The sequence below is a fragment of the Lepidothrix coronata genome, unplaced genomic scaffold, assembly GCF_001604755.1.
Source record: "Lepidothrix coronata isolate B3197 unplaced genomic scaffold, Lepidothrix_coronata-1.0 Scaffold174, whole genome shotgun sequence".
Taxonomy (NCBI): domain Eukaryota; kingdom Metazoa; phylum Chordata; class Aves; order Passeriformes; family Pipridae; genus Lepidothrix; species Lepidothrix coronata.
In genome coordinates this window covers 688,057-711,368 of record NW_016690354.1, presented here as the reverse complement: position 1 = coordinate 711,368, position 23,312 = coordinate 688,057, and the positions used below count along the sequence as shown (strand labels likewise).

The 23,312-nt window shown below is 42.6% G+C and overlaps 1 protein-coding gene across 1 annotated transcript in view; it reads right to left on the bottom strand.

Annotated features, from left to right (window-relative positions):
- GUCY2F (guanylate cyclase 2F, retinal) overlaps positions 1 to 20,436 on the bottom strand; it is a 40,741-nt gene extending 20,305 nt beyond the window's left edge. Inside the window, 10 exon segments of the mRNA XM_017830070.1 lie at positions 1,623 to 1,772; positions 3,140 to 3,296; positions 4,219 to 4,395; positions 5,406 to 5,486; positions 6,776 to 6,910; positions 7,404 to 7,500; positions 11,877 to 11,961; positions 16,606 to 16,960; positions 17,665 to 17,966; positions 19,698 to 20,436. Of these exon segments, the coding sequence (XP_017685559.1) occupies positions 1,623 to 1,772; positions 3,140 to 3,296; positions 4,219 to 4,395; positions 5,406 to 5,486; positions 6,776 to 6,910; positions 7,404 to 7,500; positions 11,877 to 11,961; positions 16,606 to 16,960; positions 17,665 to 17,966; positions 19,698 to 20,436 (2,278 nt within the window).
- Positions 20,437 to 23,312: the final 2,876 nt, after the last annotated feature.

Sequence of the window (23,312 nt, the reverse complement as noted above, 5' to 3'; positions counted from 1 at the left end):
AGTCTCTTGAAGGATTTAAAAGAGATTCATCTGCTTTCTTGTCCCTGGAGAACCAGGTTATGAGCAATAAAGTGGCTGGATGGGGGTAGAATGTGTGACAGATGGATGTGTGAGCCTGCAGGCGTGTGTTTAATGAAATTCCCTCTGACTCTCCACTAGGATTGGCAGTCTTCTAAAACAGCAGAGGTTTATGGCTGAGCCCAGACAGGAAGAATAGCAGCCTCTGACACTTCATGGTTAGCTGGTAACCAGTATGTAGGAGGTTATGCGAATGGAGACAGTGGAAACAATATTAAGGGGGAGAGTTTGGGTTCAAAACATCTGGGAAATTACTCCCAATCTAGAGGTGAAATGAGACTAGTAAGGAACTGGGCTTGGGCTTTTAAGCACTGAGAAGTCAGTCCCTAAAAAAAACCCCACCAAAGTTATTTTATTTGGAAGTTTCATTTTGTGTAGTGCCGAGCAGTCAAATGGAGAGAAAACCACTCTCTCTGGCAGGAGCTCTGCATTTCCACAGCTGTTGCTTTGAGTACCCAAAGCTTTTCAGTGTTGACAGTTTACTTTAAGGCTCTTTGGTTCATCCCACCAGTCTCCACCAAATGAACTAATCGAAGCACCTGGCCCAAATAAGTCGACAGGCAGCCAAGGGAAGTGAAAGCCCCTTGAGGATTAAAACGCAACGAGTAGAGATCTATCATTTTATCAAGCTGGAAATTGGACTGAACTGTGTTCATATCTGCTGGAGATTCTGCAGGAGACAAGAGCTAATTACATCATAGGCTATATCATAGGTCCAGCTCTGATTTGCAGGGTGGGATACATCATAATCATCATTGTCATTGCATTGTTGTAGCATCTTCAGGCGCAACAAGGTCGAGGCCCTGTTTTTTCAGGCACTGAAGTGGCAGATACTGAATGGCCATACCCTATTTGGTGACCACCCAGCTTAAAACATGTTAAGAACAGGTTGTCACTAGAATCAGCTCAATTTAGATTGTTCTCAGTCCCTCCCTGTTCAACTGCTTGTGACGTGACCCAGACTGCAGTGACTTTACTCTTTCCATGCATGCACAACATGGTTGCACCAATGAATAGTTCCCAAGTCACTTTATATATAAGTAAAAGGTTATGACATATCACTTCAAACTCTGTTGAAGAGAGAACCTCTTTAAAGGGGGAAGAATTAAGGAAAAATCGATGGGCAGGTGGACAAAATAGAATGTTGGCAAGGAGTCCAGCTCAAAAACTTCAACCCCCGTTATGCACATAAAAATGGACTGTCAAATGGGAAGTTAAGGAGTGGGAAGCTATGGAAAATTATACCATCAGATTTCAACCCATACTGCAAAAAGTCGGAGTTTGGACAGGGAAATGGAGGTGCTGCAGTGGCCTGACTGAGGCCGACCCTGAAGCCTCTTGAGGGGTACCCAGAGCCCCAAGGCTGTGATCAGAACTACACAGTTTGATTTTTATTATGGATATACTGTTGAAAACAAGCTTTTGTCACTGACAAAAGTCATGAGATTGATACATTATTTCCATATTAATGTTTTAGCCCAGGGGCTTGACCAGACTTTTTCTGAGTGCTCTGTCCAAAGCCTTAAAAATATACTGTTGCCTACCTTCAGCTGAGAGTTCTGATGTGCAGTATGGTGGACCCCGAGCAACCACTTCTTGTAGGATGATTGCAAAGCTGTAAATGTCCCCTTTGAATGTGCCTTTTCTGCGCATGTCTGGGTCCCTCAGTAACTCAGGAGCTGTCCAGAGCAATTCTAAAAAATTCCAGAGCATCACGTTTCTTACACTTGATCTCAGACTCTTGCAAAGTAAGTGCTTAAAGGAATACCTTATTTCAGTAATTTGAGGAAAGGTTGGAAAGTCCTTCATTATTTACTGGACCAAATCTTTTACTTCTTGTGATGTATTAGAAATATTAAACTTCCATCCTGACAAAAAAATTGAATTTTCCAGATTTCACTCTACATTTTAAAAAAAAGGTTCAATACCAACAAATTTTATCACATAACAGCAGCCTTGAACTTCAGCATAAGAAGTCATCTCACCATTGCCAAAAGGTTTAACTATTTTTTTTTTTAATTTAAAATATCTTTGAGACAAAATGTTGGCACTGAAGCCTGGATTTCTTGTTACTGTTGTTGCTCTTTTAAAAAGCAAACAATTAATACCATTATTTCTGTAGTACTTCTTAGATGAAAGTAGTTTCTGCAAAAGCAGTTTGTGACAATCTGAAGCACAATCAGTCTTTGTAATCCAATAGTTCAAGTGATGAGGAACACAGCTGTAAAACACATCCAGCCTCATCAAGAAATTAATCTTGAAACTGTGCTATTATTACCCTGGTAACTGTGCATTCTGAATAATGAAAATAATGAACATTTCAACTACTGCGAATATGTTTAACTTCTGTAAGAGAGGAGAAGGTCTTCTATCTGGTAACTGCCCTATCTGAGACACTGGAAATGCTTAAGCATCAAATCCCACAACAGAAGGATCAAAACACTACCTACTACTTGAAACCATGTTTCAAGAATAAATTGAGATATCAGAGGAATCCCAAAACAAGGGGCATGTGAAAGAAATCCTGTCAAAGTCTCCAGACCTGGTCCCATGAGATGTTCTTCCTAAGTGGTGGGATTCTCATGAGATAGCCTTTGGTAACTGGTGTGTAGAGGACCTATTTCAAAGACATCTGCATAATTTTGTGTTTCCGATAGCTTCTTTTAACAAAAAGGGTCTTTGCATGTGGGTTAGTGTAAAACTTCAAATATAGGGCTGGGTCTAAGTATGTGAAGCCAATTCTATTGGTCACAGAAATTCAGTACTGTTAAGATTTCAGGGACAGTTAAATCCTTCTCCAATTGCAATAAGCTTACATTCTGTCACAACTTACAATAAAATCTATTTTCCTTACAATGACACTCTGTTATTCACGTTTAGGAAGTCTGAAAAAAAACTTAGCTTATCCTTTCATATAACAATGACATACAGGAAACAAGATGTCATGAGATTGAGCATGTAAATCCTTATGTGGCCACTGGCCTGAAATTGTATTAGGACAAACATTTGTTAAATCAGTGGAAAAATATTTCCGAAAAGAATATTTCCTCATGTCACCTACCTTCTGGGGATGGCTGAATATAGGGGCATTTCTGTGCTTCTAAGAGCTCGTTATAACCATAGTCGGTGATCTTCAGCACAAACCGGCCATCCACAACACAGTTACGAGACTTGAGACGTCCATGGGCAAAATCTCGGTGATGCAAATATCTAATTCCCTATGAAACACAGAAAAAACCCAAGGCTGTTCCTTAGGATTTATATTATTAATCAGCATTCAGAGACACCAAGCCAGATTGTCACCTTAGATGGCATCAGATACAGCATTGACTTTATGTCAAATGCAGTCATGGTCAAACCAATAAACTACGGGGGAGGTTCAGAAATGGATTAGGAACATGAACTAGGTTGTCTGCACCCTCAAGTAATATTGGAAAGGTCTGACAGTTTTAGGAACAGTCAGATGCCTCCCTCTGTAGCCCTAGGACTCGGTGCATTCATAAGTCTCATTTTTAGGCAAGAGTAAGAAAGCGGGCACAAGTAGTACTCAATGGTTAGGTCAAAGGAAACCATGAAGAGCTGGATGCCCTTATCCAGCTCCCTGCAGGAGGTTCAGAAGGTGGATCACAGGCTGCAAGAATTGTTCTGGCAATCTACCCTCTGAACACTGTGTGTCCCAGATTAGTAGTTTACCATTATGGGATGAAAACACGTGGGACATGATTGGAAGGATGCGAACACTCTACTAAAGTGACCATATGTGCAGATATCCTGTGGCAGGGGATGGACACTGGTTCTATGGTGGATGCATTTCTGATTTCCAATAAGATAGGGCCTTTGAAAAGTATGAATTTGTCACAAAATTCTTTGTTCTAGGTGATCAGTTACAGCCTGATGTGTAGTTTTAACTTCTTATCCTGCTGTGTGGCTGTAGTCCTGTTACCTGAAATAGTTAACCTCTCTCAGATAGCAACAAAATAAGGGTAAGAGTTCTCCATTAAAGATGCTGTGTATCGGTATAATTACATTCACATTGGTTTTCCCTGCATTACTATAAAAATCCCAAAGTTCTGGATCAAATAGCTCTGTCAATATAAAAGTCACATGCAGATCATGCCTCAGCAGGAGTAATGGACTTACTTTAATTAGATCCATCACAAGAGAGGACTTGAACATCCAGTCCAGTTTCATATCTTCATTTCTCAGCAAGTCCTCCAGGCTTCCTCGGGAGCAGTACTCTGTCACTATGGCAAAGATGCCACAGTCAGAGAAAAAGCCCAGGAACAGATTCACATTTTCATGACGCAGATCTTTCATCTGAAACAAGACAGTGAATCACAGCTAGTCCAAGTCAGCCAGACATCTACTTAGCAGCTTCTTCATATCATTAGATGTCCTTATCACTCTTGTACTCCCAAACAGCCTTACATATAAGGATGGGGAAGCAAACAATCTTTTTGATGGTTATTTTTGGCTACTCAGTGCTCTTTTCAAGCTTTGCTTTCCTTTGTCTATCCATTAAGACAAAGAAAGAAAGATATCAAAAGCAAACTGAACAGAAATTTGTTTTCTCTTTAGACAGGCCAGATTGAATCTTTCAATAGGCCAAAATGGCTTTGCTGGGGTAGATTGAGTTCAGCATGTGGCATCTTGCTCTGGGTCTGGTCTGATTTGGAAAGCAATTCCATACTAGAGGGTCCAAAGTTATCTGTCAACACTGCCTCTGGAGACATGACCTGGTAAATTTGTTGTATTTATATGCGTTAAAATGCCACTGCTATGTCAGTGATAGCTGTCAAAAACTAATGGCCTTGGGTTTGGAAAATAAATATATTTTCTTGTCATTTGGCAACAGTAATAAGATTTAAGACTAAAAGTCAACTTCTAACAGGCATCTTGGATGGAGACACAAAGCAAATACCAGAAAAATGCAAAACTGTTTCTGTGTCACACTGTCAACATATAATACATGAAAGTGTCTACCAGTGCCTCACATCGCACAGGGATGAGCTCCCCCAAACCACTCTGCCTTTGCAGGCAAGGTCATTTGGAGGATTCATCGTACATTTAGCATTGTACCAGCTTTGAAGTGGCAGGTCCTGGGTGAGGTTTTGCAAACTGCTGACTCTGACATATTGATCATTGGTAAGTTTGTCAGATGCAGTCATGCATGGTCCATTCTACCAGATTGGACAAGACTCATTGACAACCATGATGTGGGATTCAATGGATAAACAGGAGACAAGGAGAATAAGAACACCCTGAAGCTGCAAAAGTCCCCCCAGAGAAACCTTCCCTCCACACATCTCTTTATCTCCTGTTCCTACCTTCCTTAAGATGCTGGTGGAGCTTTGCCGCAGATTGTGAATCACTCCCGTCTCAAATTTTTTCAGCCACACCCAGTCTCCCTGTCCATAATCACAGAATCACAGAATGGGTAAGGGTGGAATAAACACTGATGGATCATCTAGTCCAACCTCTCTGTTCAAGCAGGGTCATCCTAGATCACATGGCACAGGATTGTGTCCAGACAGTTCTCAAATATCTCCAGTGAGGGAGACTCCACAATCTCTCTGGACAACCTGCCCCAGCGCACAGTAACTCACAGAGTAAAGAAGTTCATGTTCAGATGGACCTTCCTGTGCATCAGTTTTTTCCCGTTGCTTCTTGTCCTATTGTTTGGCATCACCAAGAAGAGCCTGGCTTCATCCTCTTGGCACCCTCCCTTGAGATATTTGTACACACTGATGAAGTCCCTTCTCTGTTGTCACTTCTCAAGGCTGAACAGGGTCAATTCCCTCAGCCTTTCCTCATAAGAGAGATGCTCCAGTCCCCTAATCACAGTACAGGTGGATGAATGACAGAGCAAGTCTCTGAGCAACAGCTAACATTGGGACCCAGGTATGAATTCCAGATCCTTCACTTTCAAAGTGGTTGAGGATTTTTAATGTTCTTGGCAGTAGATTATTTCTACACTGCACCTGAATAAGAATATTCACACAAATCCTCAAGAAAGGGGTGAGGCAGGGCTTTCACCCGGATCAGAACTTCATGCCTGGAAGGTGTATTGGTATCTGATAAACAATGATAAATTGATTAAAAAGGAAAGCAACTCTGGCCAGATCTTTTTTCTGTCATTAATGATAGATCCAGTTTATCTTGCTCGTCTTCAGGTAAAGTTACCGTGCCATTTTTTCAAAAAGCTGTATTTTCAGGTAAGAACTGATGGACGGGGTGAAAATTCTTGGCCATTGCTTCTGCTTAAGCTCCATACAGTCCTAGTGGCACAAAGGGGAATTTGAGAGCCTTTATTTGTGTATTTGGATGCTGTCTTGTCAGAAAGTTCCTTATTAGAGATGTCACCAGCTAAAGATGGTCTTGTAAGAAAGGTTCTTCATGGTGCCTTTAGATGGTGACTTCTCTAACAGGGACCAGACCTGACAATGCATATGGATGTTGAATATCACCATCCCGCATGAATCCAAGTGTCAGGGTGAGGATTGGGGTAGAGTATTCCAACCTTTACTTACCTTAAGCACTGGTAAGTCCATGCTTGGGAATAACTTATTTTCATGCTTGGAGTCTGTTCACAGAATTCCCGTTCTGGGACCTACAGTACTGTAACCCAAGATTTTCCCACTAAAGCAGTTCAGTGAACAGAAGCAGTGGGAGAAGGCTGCATGAGGTCTCTACCTACCTCATACAAAGCCACATTGGAGGTTTCGTGGGTGGCAACTGTGCTTTTCAAGGAAGAGGAGCGGGTTACAGATTTCAGGCTTCTGCAGTTGACTGCTATGCTGTTTGCATCAGTCAGACTGTCCAAGGTCAGCCTCTGGAAGGCAAGGAAAGCAGGTGCAAGACAGCTACCACCTTTGGATATAGACTTCCACTCCAGCTCTGTCTTGGACCACAGATTTCTTGATAAGTAAATCATGGGATCATCCCCCAGGAGGTCACCAGCTCTGGGTAGGAGCCAGCACAGACCAGAAACATTTTCCAATAGGTTTGAATGCAGACACTTTATTGTAGAGAATGATTTGTCTATATGGACATGCACTATAGTACACCATCCAACCTTAAGAACAAAGAATAAGCCCTGGCAGTTAGAATAAACACAATCAAGGATATTGTTTTACATCATCATAAAAGCTCTGACATCTAATATGAGACTCAAAACCACTCAACATATGGGAAATTTTCTGATATGCAGGGAAAAATGACATGGAGAAGTGAATACCTTCACAGAGCTTCATGGGTATGAAAATACCACACAGCAAACCTGTTCTAGTGTTCCACCAGATTACTTTCACGAGTAGAAGACTTACCTTTCTATGTAACTCTGGGTTGATGAAGATGAGGTCATCCAAGGTCACTATTATCTTGTTCGGACCCTTGAAAAGCTGATTGTTCAATATACTCTGCCTGAAAGGTTTGGAGAGTCACGGTTATCATTTTTAGGTAGGCAACCAGTTTGCACTGCCTCTGAATTCCCCACATCTGGCTTCCCTGCAGTATTAGACCCTGCCTGCAGTACTGCTTCCAGCTCTGGGGACCCCAACATAAGAAGGTTGTGGACCTGTCAGAGCAGGTTCAGAGAAGGCCACAGATGCTCAGAGGGCTGGAGCACCTTTCCTGTGGTGACAGGCTGAGAGAGTTGTAGTTGCTCAGCCTGGAGAAGAGAAGGCTCCAGGGAAACCTTAGAGCCCCTTCCAGTGCCGAAAGGGGATACAAGAGAGCTGGAGAGGAATTTTGGACAGGGTCATGGAGTGACAGGACAAGGGGAAATGGCTTCAAACTGAAAGAGGGCAGATTTAGATTAGAAATTAGGAAGAAATTCTTCACTGTGAAGGTGGGGAGGCACTGGCACAGGTTGCCCAGAGAAGCTGTGGCAGCACCATCCCTGGAAATGTTCAAAGCCAAGTTAGATGGGGCTTTGAGCAACCTGGTCTAGTGGAAGGTGTCCTTGCCCATAGCAGAGGGGTTGGAACTACATGGTCTTTAAGGTACCACACCACATGGTGTGGCAATGGGGTTGGATACTGGTGAAACCAGGGGACAAATGACAATGCCTTGTCTTGGACTGAAATCCCCTGAATCAAGAGTTATCCATTTCACAGACTACAAAAGATACCACCTAAAATGGTGTGATCACAAATAGACAACTTGATTTAATCTGGTTACAAATATTAATTGGATGTGTGTGTAATGCATATTTTGTTTTGCTCAGTTTTATTTGTCATATCCCAAATCATCCTCCATTAGGACACAAAAATAGGTTTCATTAGTCCAACTGGCCTGGCTGGTGAGCAAACCACTCTCAGACACACCAGCCTTTCTTAGGAATCGATGCTGAATTGTGGGTAATGTATAAAAGCTGTCTGGACACAAGTTACTGTTGAAATATGCTGTCAGAGTATATACATTGCAGTATTGTGTTGTATGAAGCACAGAGGAAGATATGCTCTTGTAATGATCACAAGGTTACACAGAGGGAAAAGCTATATGGGATGAGCAGTATGGCACATGTGACATCACACCTCATCATTTTAAACCCACTGTTTCAATGGACATCAAGGTCTAACACTGAGCACAAAGCAGACTATATCTATTAGACAGTCAAAAGCTCCCCAAGCAGGAGCAGAGAAGGGAAGGAAATGCTTCCCTATTGCCCTCAGTGTCACTTTCTTGTTTAAGGAACTTTGTTAACACTAAAGCAGGTGTCAGCTCTGCACTCCCCTAAGACTTTTCTGACACTGAGATTAGCTCAGTTGGCTAGAGCATGGTGTTAATAATGCCAAGATTGTGGTTTCAATTTTCACCTGGCCATTCAAGTGAGAGTTGGACTCTATGTTCCTTGTGGGTCCCTTTCAACTCAGAATATACTCTGGTATTGACTATTCTGTGATTCTGAGAAGATGGACTGTAGAATGTCTTTTGCTAACTCTACTATAGAAGAACTCCATTCCATAAAATACCCCCGCATCACCACAATTCATTTTTCCACTCCATGTACCATTTGGGGCGTTTTACAGGAGCACAGAGAGTTTCCTGGGGCTCAGAGGGAGCCTTATCCATGTAACCACAGGCTTTACCTGGGACGATGTTTTTATAATCTTTCTCTAACCACACTGTCCCAAGCCACCCAACTCATATTCATGCAAAAAACTCATAACTTATGTATCTTACACTGGTCCACCTGAAAAATCTTGCTTGATCAATCACATCCTTTCCCACAAGCATGGAGGAAAGCATCCCTCTGCCGAAAGCTAAGCATAGAGAGTAGAGTGACTCATTGGAGGTCATGCAGCAGACCCCTGGCAGAGCTAGGACCAGAGCTTTCACATTTAAACACAGACTATGGTGTGGTTTAGATTTAGTTCTAGATATGCCCTTTCCTAATAAAAATTATTATCTGAGTCATGCTGGACTTTTTTCTTGCTGTGCAGATGGCCATACATCTTTACTCATGACTGAGCCGTCCCAATCATGGTACTTGTGGAAGAGCTTACAAATAGAGTAGGCAGAAAGATTGTCTTCTGTTTACTTAATTGTAGAGGCTGGTAGCCAGGGAATAGAGCTGGGTTTCAAAGTGTGGGTGGATGGAGGCAACCTCCTCAGTGCCTGCAATGCTATCAGAAGCATCTGTGTGCTTGAAGTGGGGGAGCTGTTTGGGGTGTTGCTTGCTGGATGGCCTTGTATCATCTGGGTTCAGAGGGATGATTCAGGACTGAAGAGAAAACATATTTGGGAATTATTTGAGAGGTAAGGCTGGATGGAACAACCTAGGAACCCTGCTTTGCTGAACTCATTGCTGCTGAATAAATGCCTTTTACTTTCAGTCTATTTACATTTTACTTTCAGTCATGTAGACACCAATAATCAGAGATAGACTACTCCAGAGGCCACAGTGTCCTTGCCAAACATCAATCCATAGCTCCTGGACTAAGTACTCCGTTCTGGCTGATTTCTACCCTGGGTATAGAGTGGGACACACACACACACACACTTGGTACACAAGTGTGACCTATGCAATTATTGGAAACAGTTCCTTCCCCAGACGACTACTGCATTTGCTCCAAAGGTCTCATCCCCAGACCAATATTTATACAATGGGAATGATTAGGGATCTGAACTCCAGTTCAAAACAGAGAACGAATCAGCATGATAATAAAGAGGCATCCTAAACAATTGGACCAAACCCTCTCTAGAGGTATTTTCTTTCTCTTTAGTACATGGAGAAAATACGGAGGGTCAGCCTTGCGTAGGAAACATGATTATATTGGGGAAGAATGATCTGGAGTAAGAAAAAGAGTTGGTCTCCACCCTCATGTTTTCATAGCAGATTCCTGTCTTTGGTTCATATGCCATCCTTTGCACTTCCAAAGTGATAATCATCCTGATGCTTCAGACCCATCATCCAGCTAATCCTTACAGCAACAGACTGCAATCTTCTACCAAGCCTGGACTGTGTTAAGAGTAAAATGGCTGCTCCTGAGACTGCAGAACCAACGCCTGCAGTGCTCAAGCCACTGTCACCTAGTAAAGTTGTATTGGGTTTGCATGGTAAGGTTTTGGTAGTTGGGGGCTATAGGGTGGCTTCTGTGAGAAGCTGCTAGAACCTTTCCCTTTGTAAGGAGGGGATTCTCCTTGATGGAACCAATGCCAGCTGGCTCCAACACGGACCTGCTGGTGGTCAAGGCCATCAGCGACAGTGGTAGCACTTCTGAGATAAGATATTTAAGAAGGAAAAAAATAACTGGGCAACTTCAGCCAGAGTGGAGTGAGAATATGTGAGAGAAATAGCCCTGCAGAAACCAAGATCAAGGAGGAAGGAGGGGGAGGAGGTGCTCCAGGTGATGGAGCAGAGATTCCCCTGCAAGCTTGTGGTGATGACTTGGGTGAGACAGGTTGTATTCCTGCAGTTCATGGAGGTTCTCAGTGGAGCAGAGATCCATTTGCAATCCATGAGCAAGAGGATGCCCAAATAAGTCTGTGACCCCTTGAGAAGCCTGCACTGGAGCAGACTCCAGGCAGTACCTTAGACCCGTGGAGAGAGGAGCACATGCTGGAGCAGGTTTGCTGGCTACATTTGTGACCCCGTGGGGGACTTATGCTGGAGCAGCCTGTTCCTGAAGGACTGCACCCTGAAGGACTGCTGGAAGAGTTCACGGAGAACTGTGGCCTGTAGAAAGAACTCCTAACATACACAGAGGACTGTCTCCTGTGGATGGTACCTCACGCTGGAGCAGGGGAAGGGTGTGAGGAGTTCTTCCCTTGAGGAGGAAGGAGCGGCAGAGACAACGTGTGAAAAACTGACCACAGTCCCCATTACCTGGCTGCTGTGCCACTGGTGGGGACAAAGTATAGAATTTAGGAGCAAAGTGAAGCCTTGAGAAGAAGGGAGAGGTGGAGAGAAGCTGATTTTAAGATTTGATTTTATTTCTCATTATCCTACTCTGATTCGACTGGTAATAAATTTAGTTTCCCCAAGTCAACTCCATTTTGGCCGTTGTGGTAATTGGTGAATGATCTCTCCCTGCCCTTATCTTGACCTATGAGTCTTTTGTTATATTTTCTCTTCCCTGTCCAGCTGAAGAAGGGAGAGATAGAGTGGATTTGGCGGATGCCTCCCATGTAGCCAGGGTCAACCCACCATAAATATGAAGTGGTTTGTGGCTGGAGAGCAGAGAGCACAATCACACCTGCTTTGTGTGCATGGTCTAAACTGCTGGTTAAAGCATGAGCCCCCCCCAGAAGTTAAAAATGGCACCAACTCAAATATGTGCTGCAAACCTCACCTGATGAGAGAAGCCAGGCCCACAGCACACACTACCAGGGCAACTATCAGCATTACTCCCAACGTAATGACTTCAGGCTCAATCCCTGTGCAAAGGGGAGAAAAGAATCAGTGAATTAGAAAATCATTTTGATTTAGGCAGCAATATTAAAAACATCAATATCAGACCATTAGATTACAAAGTCAAATATTCAGCCAGGAGAATGCCAAAAGAAAATTTTTATGCAATGTTAACTTGTGAATACACAAATACTTACTGACTTTGTTTACACGAGACTGCAACTGCTCTAATTATTTATTTCCATGCACTTTTTTTACCTAAACCAGACTTAGAGCCTTGGATCAGTGGAAAAATAGTTTTTCTTCAAGTAAATAATATTTTCACAGGAAAATATTAAGTTTTAGAGAAAGTTTCTGCAAAGTTCATAACTTTTTAACATTTGACCCTTTTCACTCCAGGAACTGAAATGCTGACAAATCTTTATCATGTGGTACCAAACTTATGGCCACTGTGAGTTACTGGCCCATCTGGGATTTTTCATTCTCTGCTTCAGATTTCTAATGCTGAAAAGAGCAGAAGAGGAGGAGCAGAATGTTGATGTTCTCCTCAACATTCCATGGACAGAAAGCACTGGAGACAGATACTTTGCTCATGAGTGTGTTTACTAGAGAGCTAAGGGAAGCCAACATGAGTGAATGAGCTGAATTCCAGGGGGAGCTGTTTGCTGTGTCTGCCTTTTCTGTCTTCTGATTTTTCTATTTTATTCTGTTTGTATTCAGAGATCTACAAATGCAAACAAACATGGAGAAATTTGGGTTAATAAAAGGTTCATGACTTTATGTCACACTTGCACCTAAATCACAGGCCTATCTGCAACCTCTGAAACCTAGACCTTCCCAGTGAAAACTGAAGACATTTTTGAAAAGTGGTGTCCATTTCAGAAAAGACAGAGTATTTTAGCTGAAATTTTCCTGGTTCAGGGTAGATCCCCAGGCTTTGACTGTTCTCACACATATGCAGGAACAGGTTGCCCATAGAAGCTGTGGCTGCCCCATCTGTGGAAGCATTCAAGACCAGGCTCAGTGGGGCTTTGTGTAACCTGGTCTAGTGTGGGGTTGGACTAGATGACCTTGAAAGGTCCCTCCCAATCCAAACTATTTTATTATTCTAGTCAAAGGTGTTCCTCTCCATAAAAGGTGAGGTTGGACTTGGTAATATCTGAAGATCTTTTCCAACACAAACCGTTCTGTGATTCTATGATGTTATGATTCTGTAAAAAAAGTCACTCTGTTTTCATGCTCCAGCCTGGATCTAGCCCTGGATACCTTCATCTGAGAAGAAATCTGTGCACTGTGGGGTGGATACTTCACGCCCATTTCTCCACTTTGCAGACAGTGTGGATGCAGACCAAGGTTTTACTTCACCACAGTGCAGTGGAGACACAGATACCTTTCTCCAGAAGATGCTCACCTTGAATACAGGAATGAGCAAAACCACACCAAGTTGGCTTGCAGGACACATTTTGTTCTTCAAGCATGGACAAAGTCAGATTGTTGTGATCCTCATAAGAGTGGGTGACAGCAACCCAGTGTTCATTCCAGGCAGGCAAAGGACCTGCCAAAATGTTCCCCTCTAGATGGAATGGTGTTAATGCAAAGCTAGAATACATCACATAAAGGTCTTGCACAATGCTACATACATGGAGAAGGAAGGATTGGACCCACTTAGAGGCAGATTTGCAGGAAACCCAGTGCTCTGGGCTGTGGTCACTTGCTAAGAAACTTATTTTTAAAGAGAGAATGAGCTTTGAATAGCCCAGCCACACTGCTGTGAGTTGGTTTTCTTGCTGGACAAAGCAGGGAATGCCTCCTGGACAAACCAGTGATGAAGGTATAAAATTCCCATCTCACATCCCTTCATGGCCTTCTAACATTTTCAGAGAGAATCTGTAACCCAGACCACAATGTGGTAGGAATAATTTGGAGTTTGGTAATGCTCTCTTCTTGTATTTAATCAGGGTTTTTTACTGATCCTGTCTCCTAAACTTCCTTAGGTAGCCCCCAGAGACTGCTGTCTGAACAAATCTCCTTTGAGAAAGAATCCAAGAGAAGTTCTTTTGTTTGTTATCATTGCCTAGAATAACCTACAAGTGCTTGATCATTCTTTAGAGGACCCTTATGCAACGTGGTACTTGAAATGCAGTGCACAAAATCAAGGAGTACCAAAGGGTCTCTCCCTGATCGTGTCCCTTGCTGAAGTAGAGGAACAGTTTCACATCATTACAGATGTGAAGACACTTAATCAGCTAAAAAACATCCAAAGTCCATCTAATTTTATTCACTGAAACAGGATTTGATGAGAATGAGAGCTAGTCAGAGCACAACATTCACTGCAGTGAACCATACACTCACTGAAAGGACAAGAAAAGTAAAAAATAGCCAGATAAACAAACCCTGAGGAATGAGAGATAGCAAAGGCACTACCGAACACCAGAGAGTTCATGTCAGTGATGAATGGGGCATTGCAGGGACCATACAAAGCCCTGAGGAAGCTCAAACAGATCTTTATAATTAATTAGAAGTGAAAGCAAGGTTATCGTGAGCTCATGGGAAACAGCAAACTTATGGCATACTTGAGGGAACTTGTGGGATTGTGTTAAAGTCGTTAGGGAATGTTTTAAGGGAACTGTGGGACTATGTGAAACTTCTTATGGGATCTTTAGATGGAAGGGCAAAAATGGGGAAAGGAACAGATAGGGTGAGTCAGGGATGGTCAAGTATGGGAGAGGATGGGGATGCTGGTTACACTTAACCATGTTGTGCCTTTTTTCCAGGCAAACCTTGCACCTGATCATCACAATCTGTCCTACCTTCTTCTTAACCCCTACTCCTTCTTTTTTTTTTTTTCTGGGTGAGTGTGCTGTCTGACTGCGCGTGATGTTTACAGACTTCACACTGATCAAACGAACAGGTAAGATGAGTCCTGGAGCCTGCAACCCGTGAGAAATCACAAGTCTGAAGTCACCTCCTGCAGAGATCAAAGGGTTTGATAGCTGGCTATTAGGGAATTTAGGTTGGGACCATCTACCAGAGGGTGCGTTTGTAAGTCTGCAGGAGCTGGGGCTGTGAGATCTGGTAGCAAGCTTGGAGCCTAATTATGTGGAGCATGAGAACAGGATGGGGCCATTTATGTTGTCTGCAATCCTGGTTGTAGGTGTGGTGCCTCTAAAAACACTGCTCTCTTATATCTGTTACTCTTATCAGTGACTTGTTGTCTCTGCAGTGTGTATGTGTGTGTGTGTGTATGTCCACGTACTGGGAACAGCAACACAGCCCCACTCCAGGTGAACTTGGAGCTAGGAACCACAGCAGCCTGACAACTTCACATCAAATCCCCCTCCAACCCTAACTTCAAAAGCCAGAGTGAGTCCTGGATTTAATTTTAGTCATAAAATTCAGTCTCTGAAATATTAGTAATAATAATAAAGTTTCACTGACAAATGCCTAGAGCTTTATATTTTTGTAAAGGTGTGAACATGAAATCTGATCTCCCTGAAAATCAGTGGGATTTTTCCATAGACTGGAAGAGGATGCTAAATTGCTACATAGTTCCTAGTAGCAGTGCAAAATTAGATCTATGATAGTATTATATTTATCTCTTCTATAGCTTGCCAGCTGCTGTAAGATCAGTGTATCTCAAATTTTCATAGAGTGACACTGATTTAAACCAGCTATGGCTGAGCCAAAGGGAATGTTTTTCTCAGCTACTGAATGAAGTATTCTGTAGATGTGGTTAATTTTGTCTGTTTCAGTCATATCCTGGAGCAGGTGTAAATGCTTAATATTATAAGTAAATATGTCAAGAGGAGGCTACGTATCCTACCCTGAGATTTTGGCTTCCCCGTGACTTTAAAACTGCACCACAGTTGCCTCAAACTAAAAACAATAAGTAAAAACAGTGCCCAATCTTACCAATCTGGGAAGCAGAACAAATATCTTGGCCCCTACGCCTTTGTTTACTACCTCTGTTGTCCACAGTGACTCAGACTATTTTGAGTAATAATTATCATTTTTTCTTGAAGAGGTGAGCTCTGATGTCCTTAATGCCACAACTGGATAAAAAAGCTGGGTTAACAGGAGAGGTGGTGAAAGCATCTGCTGTTGAGCAGCTCTCTAAGACTGTCTTCCGGGCAAATCCTCTTAGTGCCCTATCCCTCAGAAGGACAGGGACATAGTGCTGGGTATATAATGGTTATTATTAAAATAGGCAGATATTGACTGTTAGACCCAGAAAACCCCTTCAAGCACACCACAACAGTAGAGTGGCAACAACTTTATTGGCGCAGGGAAGTGATGGGATTAATGTCCCTGGAACTGCTCAAAAAATGTGTAGATGTGGTGTTTAGGGATATGGTAGTGGTGGCCTTGGAAATAATAGATTAATGGTTGGACTCAATGCTCTTAGAGGTCTTTTCCAGCTCTAATGATTCCATGATTCTATGACTAACAAGCAATAAAAGAGTCTTTTGGATCAGTGATGGTATCTCTGCATATAATTCCCATTACGAACAGGATGATGACTGGACATCTTTATATTAATTTCTTGAATTTAGACTTTTCTTGTTGGAGAGTTCTGATCTAAAGGGGTAACCACCTGGAGTGAGAGAAAAGTTGAAAGAAATGATACTCAATGCCATTTGACACTTTTTTTGGTTTTTTTTCCCCCTTACCTTCAGTGCAGAGAACATCTGGATCAAACCAACAGCTGGAGTCTGGCTTGGGTGGAACTTCATTGGGAAAGTGGATGGCCTGGCCTAAGGACAACACAGAGTCTGAAGACATGTCCAGCATGTGGGTTGGGAAAAGCTGGTTTCCATGACCATCTGTGTCCAGTATCACATAGTTGCTGAGCCCCTTCCCACAGCTGTCTGTCTCTACCTGGTGAGTAAATCCAGGGAAACTGAAGTTTTTTGTGTGTTCAGCTATGTTAGCTCCGGAGGCTCTGCCTCCTTTCTTCCGGGCACTGTCTATAGCCATTGCCATGAAGTAAATAGCATCATAGATTGTTCCAAAGAGTGGAGAAACCTAAAAATACATGGAGAAATTGAGGTCAGGATAGACTGTTCCCAACCTCCAGTTTGAGGTTTGTGACAAAATATTGTCCCACTGGCTAAGTTGTAAACTCAAGTACTGAGACAGCTGAGCATTAAGGCTCTGAGAGTAAAGGGTTTGAAGAATCTCAGGTCGAAGGTAGCTCTGGATAGACTCAATATTTGCATGACTTTGAACACCTGTCTTTTCCTATGGTTGCTTCCCAAAATACAATTTCAAAATATTTTTAAAACCATGCAAAATTGCTTTAGGATGGTAAAAGCCCAGACTCTGAGCCTGATGTTCAGCTGAAATTTACCACAACCTGCCTCAAAACGCTACACTAAAAAATGAAAGCATGCAGTCTGGGTTGACTCTCCCCTGTGCTTTCTCTATGACTATTGCTTCTATCTATAAAACTGCTGCTTCCTTTGAGAACACATGCAGGATCACTCTCAAGGAGAAAAGACAACTCAGAAAGAATCATGTCTTGCTGATACCACCTCAGGAGTCCTTCTGCTGTGCCTTTTGCAACCGGACATGCCTATCTTGTATTGGCTTTTTTAGCCACCAGCGTGCTTGTAACAAATGTGGGTAGAGCCCTTCCCAAATCTTCGTTTGTGAAGCCTAGCCATGGTTGCTTGTCTCATGTCTCTTGTTGACAGGTCCCAGAAAAGCCCAAGAGAAAGAATATTTACCTGTGTGGCTTCCAAATCCCTGGTTATTTCACCACTTTCTTTAGCTTCCCTGAATGCATCATAGAAAGTCCTTTCTCCAGACTCCAGTGTGATAGTCAGCACAGCATCATATGCTTTCTGGAGCTTGCTGTCATTATCAAAGACATTGAATGAGTTGTTTTGGTAAGGAAGACTGTACAGTAAAGTGTCATATGGAACAAAGATGTATCTTCCATCTGCTAGTCCCATTTCCAGAGCTTTTGTAAGTAAGGTGGCCTGTTCCTCCCCTCCGATGAGAACAGAATGCATGCACAGGACTATAACTGGAACACAAGGACAGCAGAGAGTGTTGTTAATCTATGAGGGGTTTTCAACACAAAATAGCTCCCTCCCCTCCCAATAAAAGAGCTGTCTGAACTACTCTACTCCTGACTACTACAGGTCAGATTCCTATGTTATGTGTCAGGGAAGCTGGGAGCTACACCTGTTTTGTTCAGCCTTTGGAGGTCTGCAATATCTAGTAAAGAAGGTTGTGAGTAGTACATATTTCTGGAGCTGTAAAGAAGAAAGAATGGAGAGAAATTCTGACAGAAGTGAGGCACGGGTTAACATGATGGGTAGTTATGGTCATTGTTGTCAGTGACCATGAGACTTGAGCTTTCCCTCTGTGTGCCCTGAGCTGACAGACACCACACCTTTGCAAGCAATGTCCAACCTCCACCCATTCACCTTGTCACCAAATATACAGATTTTAGGTTGGACACTGTGTTGTGTTTAAACATCTGGTTCATGCTTGACTGTCACAAAGTCTGTGTCTTTGCCCGCAAAATGCCATGGAGCCAATGTCCCCATGTCTGGTGGGAGAATTGAAATACAGGTGTATCTGTTTAACAGGCTTTCCTGGGTGCTCACTGGGCCTTCAGGAAAGGAACCACTCCTGATATTTGATCCAAGATAGCATCTCAAGACTAAGTCAACGAGAGAAGAAAAATAGGGCAATGGTGTAAAGGAAAGTTGCAAAGGAGACCTGATGGCTACTAAACCAGGAGAGAGCAGGATCCCTAGAGTAGCTGTAGTCTCTTTTTAGGGGAAAAAGTGTCCTTGGAAAAGTAGAAGCTAAAATGAAAAAGAGTATTTTCAGGGTTCTGAATTACAGGAAAGAAACCTGTACTTCTTGACAGTGGTTCATCCCATACTGTAGCAGAGAGCTTAAGTTGGTCAAATGAATGATATTTGAAAAGGGACTGGTTCTCTCCATTTATTATGAAAGGAGCCCATCATCTGTAACTCACATGGAGAGCTGTGATGGTGAGGAGATGAACCCACCCAAGGTGGATTTGGTCTCAAGCACAGATTTGAGTACTGATAAAACTTGAAGTTAGACAGCATTTTGCTACCCTTGTTATTCTTTGATGTAAAATCCAAAGTCAGCTAAAATGCATCCTCACTGGAGTCCCAATGATGACTACAGATGTGTACATCCAGGATCAGAGCTCCATCACAGATTTCCTAACGAGGCTCTGAACCAGAAAAACAGGACTTTTCCCCCCACCCATTTTCTCAACAGAGAGAAGATCGTTCTTTACTACAAGCTGTGTGTCAGAGTCCTTCCACTGCTTTAGTAGACTGTTACATAACACTGAATTTCACTTCTGATATCTTCACTGAACACAGGCAACAAGGACACAGTGTCAAAGGGTGAGATTTTTGATAATCCAGAATACAAATCATTATTAATATAAAACCTTCCTATAAACTACTCTTTACACAAGTCAAGCACGGACAACCCTCTACTAAGTATCATTTTTTTCAGATAAGCTGGAACTAATCTTTCATGTTGTAGGAGACTATTTTGCTCTATCTTCATCAAACACAAAATGTCCAGCGCTCTTGTACGTGAAGACCTGGCTCCATTAAGGTTAGAGGTAAAGTTCTTCTTGATTTAAACCACTTTAAATTTTCCATTCTCTAAACTATAACAATGCAGTGCCACTGTAGAGAAAATCATAATAATTAAAAAAAAAAAGAAAGAGAATGAGACTTAAAGCACTTACTTTTAACGTCATTAACTTCTTTAATCTTGTTCCAGGTGTCTTCAATGCCTTTTTCTCCTTTATGCACATGTGTAACAATGCCTACAGGTAGCCCCTGGCTCCTGAGTGCAGTTGCTAACTCGTTGGCTGTGTACATCCAAATATCCTCACTGGACGCAATGATTCCAACATGAGCCCAGTTAAAATATTTCATTACCATAAACAAAACGTGTGTTGGAGAGGGCAGAGTCCTTGCAAATGCAGGGTGGTGGATGGTGGAATCCAGCTTATAATTGTTGCACATCCATGAGAAGATAGCTTTATTCCAGTTTGCCCCTAAATGTGTAGCCACCTCACAGAAGCCAGGGTTCAGAGGGCCTATGAAAGCTGAGGAAAGCTTTCCAAAGTCAATGAATCTAACCAGAGCTCTTGGTGCCTCACATTCTTCTTGCAGGATCACATAATCCAGCCTGTGGCCAAGATCTAGTGAAGGATCTTGGCTTATTCGTCCCACAGCTAACCTGGCAGCCACATGGGGAAAGGCTTTGGAAAAGAAGGGGTCACAGTTCCAGGGTCCAAGCAGTCCAATTTTAAAGACAGAAGAATGTGCTGGAGAGCAAAGTAGGATTATTCCAAACAGCGGCCACCAGAGAGCCCAGAAAAATGTCTTGAATGAATTTCCAGTGTTGAGGTGATGCAAGCTAATGTGCCTCGACAGCACCCAGAAGAAGCTGTTAGGGCACCGTAGGAGAAACGACATTGTATTACAGGTGGGTAGATCTGCACCAAGTTCTTGAGGAAGCCAGGCAGTGCATTACCAGTGGCTGGAAGGAAAGTAGATTACTTTCGCCTTTCAACGTACGTATTTGTTCACTGCACGTAGATACATCTGAGTCAGCACAAATTGCACAACCGTTCTCAAGGTGCAAGTCTGTGAGAAGCCAAAACCATGCACAGACATCATGCAGAGAAGTGTCCAGCCAGTGCCAGATGTGCCATAACCCTTAAATGCGCACTTACATAAATATTTTAACATGCTTTGCAACATATTCTGACACCAGGCAGTGAAGAATGAGTCTGCTTTGTTTGCAGCAGTAAGCACAACTTGTGGATACACTGTGGGTTTGGTTCTTAAGAAAGATAATTTCAAAATCACACAAACACCCGTAGAAGAAAATTAAAAAGTGAAACACACTAAGCCATCAACTTTTGCCAAAAATCCACAGTGAGTTTTGAATATTAATTAGAGCCCATATGAAGACAAATACACACACATACACATACATAGACCCTTATATTCATATACTTAGGGATACATATGTACATGCATTTGATTTTAAAACTTCCTGAAAAAGTTTTTCAAGAACAACCCATAGCAGAGACTCTTAAACCTGGCAAAATGAAAGGTGGATAAACAGGTAATCAGAAAATGAGGGAAAAGTAGGATTATTATTTGAATTTGGATAAAGAACTGCTATATAACTATCAGTTTAAAAACTTTGTGTATGCTCTTGGCTTAAAATACTCTTGGTTGAATATGAGGAGCCATAGAGGGGTTTTTTGGAATAGCCATCTAACCCTTCGCAACCAGGCACAGAAATAGCAAAGCCACAACAGGCTCCCCAGCTCTCTGCAGTGTCACCCCGTGGCTTAAAAAACTTTGCTGATTCCAGCAAGTTTGTGCTCTAAAAATAGCAGGCCCCTTACATCAGCTTACCTGTTCAATACTGGAAAAGTACTTGGATCCTGAATCCTCAGCCGCTGAGACATGCAATACAGAGCACTGCAATGCAGTGCGTGCTGTAAATGCACTCGCAGGTCCTCTAGCCTGATGGAGGGAGACCTCCAGAAGGAGCCACCCAATAGCAGAGCAGTTTCTCAGCAGTGGCTGTCCTTGGGTGTGGGTACCATCACAAGGATAGGTGATGCACAGTCAGCTTCCCCTGCTTTGATGCCCACTTCCATCAACTTCTTGTGTGCATGGGCCGTTCCAGCTGGGTGGGTGCTCTGGGACCCTCTGTGCCCTGTCAAAAGCTTCCTAGGTCACTTTTGGTGAGGGCCATCCTCCTCTTGAGGGCTTCACAACTTGGGGCATAACATCCCAAGACCTTGGTTCCTTGATGAAGATCTTGCAAAGGTCCAAGGCTACCTCACACTGAACTGTCTCAGTGCAGAGACATACTCCTATCTAACTCACTAACTGTAGGGATAGCACCTTAAATCTCTACCTTAGGATTAGTGGGATTTAGCTCCTGGGATCTGCCCCTGCAGAACAGCTCCTTAAGTCTCTGCAGCTCAGGAGAGATGGCTCCTCTTCTGCCTTATAAGCAGCTGAGATAAGAGCTATTTTAGGTTTGGGGTAAGTAGAATATTTGATTTTTGGCTTTACCATTCTGCTGATGTGTTATGTTCTCCTTTTTCCTGTTTTTTTCCTTTGTACCCATCATGACACAAGCTTGCATCAAAGCCTTCTTGGGTGTTGGACTAGGTGACCTTTAAAGGTTTCTTCCAATACAAACTAATCTATGATTCTAAGATTCTTGGTTATTTCTCTAGGTTCTCTAGATACCTCCCTAGAGCTGAGCCCTCCAGTGAACCACTCCCAGACACCGTGGAAATAAAACTGTCATCCTGCAAAGACCTCAGATGTCTCCATGCCTGTCCTAGCTAGGAAGCCCCTTGCAATAATTTAGCTGAGGTCAGAGGACCAGCGCTTGTGGTCTAGAGGGAATAATTTGTGATTTAACCTTCTAGCAGTATTAACTTCAGGTACATCATATAAATTATACACGTCATTGGTGTGTGTTCAAGAGTAGTTCTTCATAATTAACGATTGAGGGAAGCCCCAAAGACTTCAGCTCTCTCTGTTAATTTCATTGGTTTCCTCCCATTCACTCATTTCCTTGCACAGGCCCAGATCCAGGAAGGTTCCTGGACATGTGCTTCATTGAGGACTGTTACAGCTCAAGACATTCATCAGGGACTATCAAATAGCTTTATCTTTGGAAAGTGCCTAAAACACACTCTAATGTCAAGCCTAAACTCGGAACACTGCTTTGTATGCTACTAGTGCATTATGGTTTGTCACCAGGTTTTACTCAAAAAATTAAAGATTTTCAATTAGGAGTCTTTTTTTTTTTATTATTTGAACCTGAAAGTTTGATTTATCCATATACAGATATACCTATATCTCTATCCATATATCATATGCTCACTGCTATCTCATTTCTTTCAGTATAAACACTAGGCCTGCACAGTTTAATTCCACTGCAGATCAACAGTCTCAAAGTTTCCTGGAGTAGCTGCAAAACCCCAGTGACTCACTTCTAGGGCATCTTTATAGCATTAAAACCTAATCTGTTGAAAAATATGTGGTCAGGCATACAGCAATGGAAGATTAAGAAATTGGTGGTCTATTCATTAGTGTAATTACTCTGCCCTTAACAATTCATACATTTCCATAGCCAAGTGGGTGGAAAACTTTCAGTCTCCCTTTTCTTCTGCTTCTTGTTTGCCAGTGAATGAAAAGACCCTCCTGCCATCAAGTAATAACTGTGGCAGTAATAATAATCCTCCGTCCTCCATAAGAAAAGCTGGTTATCCCAAATGGCTCTGCCAAATCTCTCCTTTGCTCAG